Genomic DNA, 7500 nt, shown 5'->3' on the forward strand with positions numbered 1-7500 from the left:
GAGCAGCAAATGGCGAGTGTTCATCAACATTGTCAGCCCCCTCTCACCACCAGAATGTGGGAGCAGGGATGGGGTAAGAGCACGGGAGGCATGAACACCCGCTGGGTTTTAGGAAAAGAATACCAAATTGAAGGGGACAGCTGAGCTAAGTCACTGTACCCCCCTAAAAGATAGTCTCTCTCTCTCTCTCTCTCTCAAAACCATCTCCAGATCTGGTTTTCTGGTGGTTGAGTGGCATTGTATTTTGTTGCTCAGGCTGTCAACAGTGTGTCTAAATGAGTTGGCATTGGACTTTGAAGGCCAGCTTAAAAGGGGGAAATATTTCCTAAATGTTCTACTTGGTGAAACGTCATGTGCTTTGTTCGATTTGTCTGTTTCTGATAAATGACGGACATTCAACCTAAACATAGTCTATAGTGTGTCTGTCTTTTCAGCCTGATCTCGCCAGTTTTGTAACAATAGTGTTTTCTTGGTCGTATTTTTGCTGGTTTCGAGTGTCATTCCAAATCTCATCCATCCAGATTGTGGACAGACTATATACAAAAGACAAGAAAAAATAAAATAAGGAAACTAAACCACGGACTACTGGACAACAATGTTCTCTTTAATAAGACTCCCGATACTCCCTCTGACCCTTCAATACACAACAAAATATATTTATAGCATATACACACACCAGCATTTCATATTCAAACACATTAGAATCTGTGGAATTCCGATGGAGGTGGCAGCATATCATGCTTCTTGCTCAGGTTTAGAAAAAAACTAAACTGCACTGATTTTTTAAATGGTGGGATGGGATGCCCTTGTGTACATTTTGTTTCAACACTGATTAAACTGAATGGATCTCTGATTTGACCCAAGGCTTGCCAATCCTGAATTTGGAGTACCCATGTGTGTGCTGTTTTTTGTTCAACTGATCCCTTGTTCATTTCTATAGCGTTCCTTGGAGACAGCTGACGCTGTGCTGCAACAATGTAATTCTTACATTGTCAAAACGTTGTCAAACGTGTTCTTCAGTATTTTGGAGACATTCTATTTGCAGTGTAGCTCCATTTACAGAACATTTACAAATATGTTTATAGAGACCATATCATTACGTTTCCAATACATATTAGTTACTGGGAAAACCTTGAAAGGCAGGAGTTAAGTAAACAATGGGATTCCTTTCATAAATTCACACACAATTTATTCCACAGACCCCTCCCTCATTTAGTCCAACTCTCAAGTTTTCATTTACATTATTCACATACAACTGTACCCAGTCCTTACATTTCTGTTAAATAAACTAAACATTAGAAACAAAAAGCCAACTCACTTCTTTCAACTCGTCAGCATAATAATAACAACAATTACTCATTTGTGTCAAATGTGTATTTTTCACCCTCAGGGCTACTGAAATCTACCATGGATGATACCGCTATGGAAGAATTGATGCCGCGATATCTTCTACCATCTACAAATGGTAACACTGATGCACCCTGTCGGGTGGCGATGACGTCATATTCTGTTTTTGTGTTTTGCTTGTGTCTTTTTTCCAGAATGCAGAGTTGTTGCTTCTTCTTCATCTTCTTCTGCCCTTTTCCCAGGGAAAGTTTATGTTTTTTTGGGGCCTAGAAAGCAGTTTGTGATTGGTTTGGCACAGGTCATAGGGGATGTGCACCTTCGGGAAGAGGGGGGCCCTCTACCCGTACGAGTGGAGGCTGGATTCGGGAAGGTGGGGGGCGGCCTAAGAATCGCCTTTGTGAGTGGCACACCTCACAGGACCTCTGGAGAGATAATAAACGGAAAGGACAAGATGAGGGTAAGTTTCAACACAGTGATACACCACACAACAAGAAAAAACACCAGAGATCCAAAATGGTGTCCATTTACAGCCGTTCTGAATGCGCCATCTGAATCGTGAGCCAAAATGGTCGCCAATTTGAGCATTTGTAAATGTGTGAGGAGGACCCACCCTCACTGACCATGCTAAAGACGAGGCTTAAAAACCCTTGACCTGGCAACAATACTACATTTTAAAAGGTCCTGAGCGCATGTCACAAAGGGCATGAACCCATAAGGCTTTATAGGCTTGTTTTTATAGGGAAATTAAGAGGCTAATCAAACCAAGCAGCAGAGGCTCCAGGCAGAATCCTGACTCCTTTTAATGACGGACCATCAACGACCATTCAGTCGCCCATCATGTGAGTGAGTGATAGCTAGCTGGCGCTACGATAAACACAGTGTGATTGATGCTAACAGTAGCAATAGATTGACAGAGGCACCTGTCAGGCAGCTAAACGGTCCACCACACTAGCTCACGAATATCGCCATTTGAACTAGCCCCCGGTGCTTTGTTTAGAAATAAACATGTCCCCGATTCCCAATCTATGGAATTACATCATAACAATCAATCAGTGTCGATACATCTCCCCAGCCACAAACCCCCAGCCCCACGGCCATAAACCAAATAACCCCTCCAAGTCATCATGGTAAGAGAGTGCGGGGTATGCAGACAGGGCAGATTAGAAATGTGATGTTAACTTGTGAAAGACTGTGACTTGAAGGCAGTGTGAGGGTGGAGAGGCAAGGGGCAGTAATGCTGACCCCGCCGTGGGGAGGGGGGTGAGGGTGACGGGGGTACATAACTGGGCCGGGGTCCTGTTTCCATCCCTGGCAGCTAGCTAGCTCCCCAACACTCAGGGAATTTGACACTGGGTGTTGAGCCTAGCGACCAGAGCTCTGGGAGTGAAAGCAGTTGGTATTAAGATTCCTCACTCCCTCCGCCCCTCTGTGTCACCTTAGGCACTCTGGGGGCTGGAGGATTCCCCCTGCCACCTTCTACCTCCCTTTCTCTTTCCCTAGGGACACTCACGTACGCACGGGTGATGACTTGAATCTGAGACGACACTAAACCGACCGGCTCAGTCGGACGGGTCTTCGTTGCCAAGGACAACACTACGAACCCATGGCGCCTCTTCATGGCACGTTGTGATCCCTGGCCCTAATGTGAAAAGTCAACCGCCAGAGCAGATGCGAGACCATTATTACTGCTGTAAATGAACCCCAGCTTAATCTATAGTTAATAACTGTCAGGGGTTGAGGATTCTCAGATAAGATTCCTTGCTTGAATCCCTGGAAATATTGCCACAGCTGATACAATATTATTAGGTTATGTTGTCATTTGAGGGCGGTTTCCAAGACACAGATTCCAAGACACAGATTAAGCCTAGTCTTAGACTGAAAAGCATGTTCAATGGAGATTCTCTATTCAAATGCATTTTAGTCCAAGACAAAGCATAATCGGTGTCCAGGAAACCGGCCCTTGGAGTTCCCTCTCTCTCTGTCTATGTACCTGCGACATGCTGAGGCTTCATGGGGCCCACTTTTTTCAGGAAGGGCTCATCACTTTCAAAGGCCAGGATTGGTTCAGTGGGCATGTCACTCTCTGATTTCTCCCTCCCCCCGTTGCTGCTGTTGCCTTGATTGGCTAGCTGGATGACCTCCTCAAAGTGTGCGGTGTCCCCCTTGCTAGACAGGCCATTCTCGTGTCTGGCAGGCTGGACACCGTTGACCACATGGACCGTGGAGCTGTGGGAGGGTGATGGTTACAGTGGGAGGGATAGTGAAACATGGATACAGACAAAAGAACTACGGCCCCAAGTGGTTCAGTTGCAGATTTTCCCCTCGGGCCTTTTCAGGAAGATGTAACATTATACTGTAGCTATAACGTAGATAGAAATGTCTACAAACGTGTAGAACAGAAATGATTGTCAGATAGATAGAACGATGACAGCAACATTCATAACGTTTCACATCACTGAACACAACCCTGGTCTGCCCAGTGGCTAACTGAAGACCTCAAACCTTATACAGTGAGAGAAAAAAGTATTTGATCCCCTGCTGATTTTGTACGTTTGCCCACTGACAAAGAAATGATCAGTCTATAATTTTAATGGTAGGTGCATTTGAACAGTGAGAGACAGAATAACAACAAAAAAATCCAGAAAAACGCATGTCAAAAATGTTATAAAATGATTTGAATTTTAATGAGGGAAATAACTATTTCACCCCTCTGCAAAACCTGACTTAGTACTTGGTGGCAAAACCCTTGTTGGCAATCACAGAGGTCAGACGTTTCTTGTAGTTGGCCACCAGGTTTGCACACATCTCAGGAGGGATTTTTGTCCCACTCCTCTTTGCAGATCTTCTCCAAGTCATTAAGGTTTCGAGGCTGACGTTTGGCAACTCGAACATTCAGCTCCCTCAACAGATTTTCTATGGGATTAAGGTCTGGAGACTGGCTAGGCCACTCCAGGACCTTAATGTGCATCTTCTTGAGCCACTCCTTTGTTGCCTTGGCCGTGTGTTTTGGGTCATTGTCATGCTGGAATACCCATCCACGACCCATTTTCAATGCCCTGGCTGAGGGAAGGAGGTTCTCACCCAAGATTTGACGGTACATGGCCCCGTCCATTGTCCATTTGAGGCGGTGAAGTTGTCCTGTCCCCTTAGCAGAAAAACACCCCCAAAGCATAATGTTTCCACCTCCATGTTTGACGGTGGGGATGGTGTTCTTGGGGTCATAGGCAGCATTCCTCCTCCTCCAAACACGGCGAGTTGAGTTTATGCCAAAGAGCTCCATTTTGGTCTCATCTGACCACAACACTTTCACCCAGTTGTCCTCTGAATCATTCAGATGTTCATTGGCAAACTTCAGACGGGCATGTATATGTGCTTTCTTGAGCAGGGGGACCTTGCGGGCGCTGCAGGATTTCAGTCCTTCACGGCATAGTGTGTTATGGTCCAAGCTGCCTTGAGATCATTGACAAGATCCTCCCGTGTAGTTCTGGGCTGATTCCTCACCATTCTCATGATCATTGCAACTCCACAAGGTGAGATCTTGCATGGAGCCCCAGGCCGAGGGAGATTGACAGTTCTTTTGTGTTTCTTCCATTTGCAAATAATCGCACCAACTGTTGTCACCTTCTCACCAAGCTGCTTGGCGATGGTCTTGTAGCCCATTCCAGCCTTGTGTGGGTCTATAATCTTGTCCCTGACATCCTTGGAGAGCTCTTTGGTCTTGGCCATGGTGGAGAGTTTGGAATCTGATTGATTGATTGCTTCTGTGGACAGGTGTCTTTTATACAGGTAACAAGCTGAGATTAGGAGCACTCCCTTTAAGAGTGTGCTCCTAATCTCAGCTCGTTACCTGTATAAAAGAAACCTGGGAGCCAGAAATCTTTCTGATTGAGAGGGGGTGAAATACTTATTTCCCTCATTAAAATGCTAATCAATTTATAACATTTTTGATATGCGTTTTTCTGGATGTTTTTGTTGTTATTCTGTCTCTCACTGTTCAAATAAACCTACCATTAAAATTATAGACTGATCATTTCTTTGTCAGTGGGCAAACGTACAAAATCAGCAGGGGATCAAATACTTTTTTCCCTCACTGTATTACACTATCCCTCAAGAACAACAAAAAAAATTCTATAGATAAATAAACAATATCTCTATTTTTCTACTGAAAGCCTATTTATTGAGGCTCTCTGTTTTCTTTTGTGGATTGAAACTATACAAATCAGCACAAGTCTTGATTAGAAGGCCACCCGTAGCACGCGCTCCAGCAGGTATATTTCACTGGTCATCCCCAAAGCCAACTCCTCTCTGGCCGACTTTCCTTCCAGTTCTCTGCAAAAATCACTGAAGCTGGAGTTGTATATCTCCCTCTCTAACTTTAAGCATCAGCTGTCAGAGCAGCTTACCTGATCACTGCACCTGTACACAGCCCATCTGTAAATAGCCCACCCAACTACCTCATCCCCATATTGTTATTTATTTTTGCTCTTTTGCACCCCAGTATCTCTACTTGCACATCATCATCTGCACATCTATCACTCCAGTGCTAATGCTAAATTGTAATTATTTCAGCCACTATGGCATATTTATTGCCTTACCTCCCTAATCTTACTACATTTGCACACACTGTATATAGATTTTTCTATTGTGTTATTGACTGTACGTTTGTTTATGTGTAACTCTGTGTTGTTGTTTTTGTCACACTGCTTTGCTTTATCTTGGCCAGGTCGCAGTTGTAAATGAGAACTTGTTCTCAACTGGCCTACCTGGTTAAATAAAGGTGAAATAAAAAAATGTATCAAATAAAAAGGCATCCAATACTGCTGGTTTCTGGTTTGCTTGTTTTCTAGCGTGAATGGTGGTCTTGTAATAACGGTAGTGCACGGCTTGCTATTTTACATTTCTAACAGATATTTTGGACAGGAGGAAATAGAGGACACGGTTTTTGAACCTTACCTGTCTCTCAAACTACTATGGTCGTTCTCTGTATTCTTGTTGACCTCTGGGCTTGGCTGGTAGTCAGCAGAGGCTGTGGAAACAAATAAAATCCACTGTAAAACACACACACGTGCAAGCACATACACACACAGTTCGCAGGGCCACCCTCAAACAAGCACAGACAGACCTCAATTTGCAGGATGGATCCAACCAGTGCTGGATTCATGATTACATCCGTGGGCTGTGGCTGTGTGAGTGTGAGTGTGAGTGTGTGTGTGTGTGTGTGTGTGTGTGTGTGTGTGTATTAGTGCGTCCGTATTTGAGCATGTGGGTGCGTGCGCGCACGTGTGAGTGTGTGTTTGTGTGAGTATGTCCAAAGGCCTGACTGAAGAGGAGCAACACCACCCAACGTGCCTAGACTCCCCACCACATCAGTGCCTCCAATAATGGTTTCCTGGCCACATGTACTCAAATCCCCTATCCCCATTTCCTACACATCCTTCTCATCTGAAAGTGTGTGTGTGTGTGTGTGTGTGTGTGTGTGTGTGTGTGTGTGTGTGTGTGTGTGTGTGTGTGTGTGTGTGTGTGTGTGTGTGTGTGTGTGTGGTCAAATGGGGATGGGGGTTGTATAAGTAGGAGTATTATTTGTGTGTCTTTGTCATGTGAACACTGTATTTATTGTGTCTTATGTACATCTGCACAGTGACTGTCCCTGCCGCGACAATAAAGATAGAATAAAACAGAATTGAATTGACGGGCTAAATGTGGTGAGTGGTCCATTTACAGTCACTAAGCCAACCCTGCAATGCAATGCACTGCCATAAGAAACTGAAAATCCCCCAGACTGGGTTTGGACTGCAAACAATAAGCACACACACATGGGTTATACTGTCCTAAATGAAAGCAGCGGGGCTGGGATTCTAACATTAGTATTAAAATACTCTTCATTTGAAAAGGGAACACAGTGCAGATGGCGATGAAACCAAAGACAAACATTCTAAATATCAGGAGGGAGGACAGGGACTTTTCATGGACCCTTTTTATCCATTTTGTCCGTAACTATAGCACTTTACGAGCAGCACTACATATTTATTTCATTCATGCTTTAGCCTAGTCTAATGAGATAATTGTGCTGCATATTTACATTGACTGTTTTTGACTCTGCATGTTCACATGTATGTTTATATTGTTTTACTGTTTGCGAGCTCTTACGAAACG

The 7500-nt window shown here is 44.2% G+C and overlaps 1 protein-coding gene across 12 annotated transcripts in view; it reads right to left on the bottom strand.

Moving 5' to 3' along the window:
* Positions 1-583: 583 nt before the first annotated feature.
* The window catches only part of LOC106605129 (MAP7 domain-containing protein 1), a 67391-nt gene continuing 60474 nt past the window's right edge, over positions 584-7500 (bottom strand). For 9 of the 12 annotated variants that reach the window (XM_014200467.2, XM_014200474.2, XM_045718380.1 and 6 more), the window contains 4 exons: positions 6301-6373; positions 3338-3573; positions 2858-2986; positions 1657-1769 (listed from right to left, as the gene is read on the bottom strand). In XM_014200467.2, the coding sequence (XP_014055942.2) occupies positions 2907-2986; positions 3338-3573; positions 6301-6373 (389 nt within the window). In that variant the 3' untranslated portion in view covers positions 1657-1769; positions 2858-2906. Of the gene's footprint in view, positions 1770-2857; positions 2987-3337; positions 3574-6300; positions 6374-7500 lie in introns of all 12 variants that reach the window. The other 3 variants (XM_014200466.2, XM_014200470.2, XM_045718379.1) reach the window with 3 other exon arrangements.

This window comes from Salmo salar, chromosome ssa05, assembly GCF_905237065.1.
Source record: "Salmo salar chromosome ssa05, Ssal_v3.1, whole genome shotgun sequence".
NCBI lineage: Eukaryota > Metazoa > Chordata > Actinopteri > Salmoniformes > Salmonidae > Salmo > Salmo salar.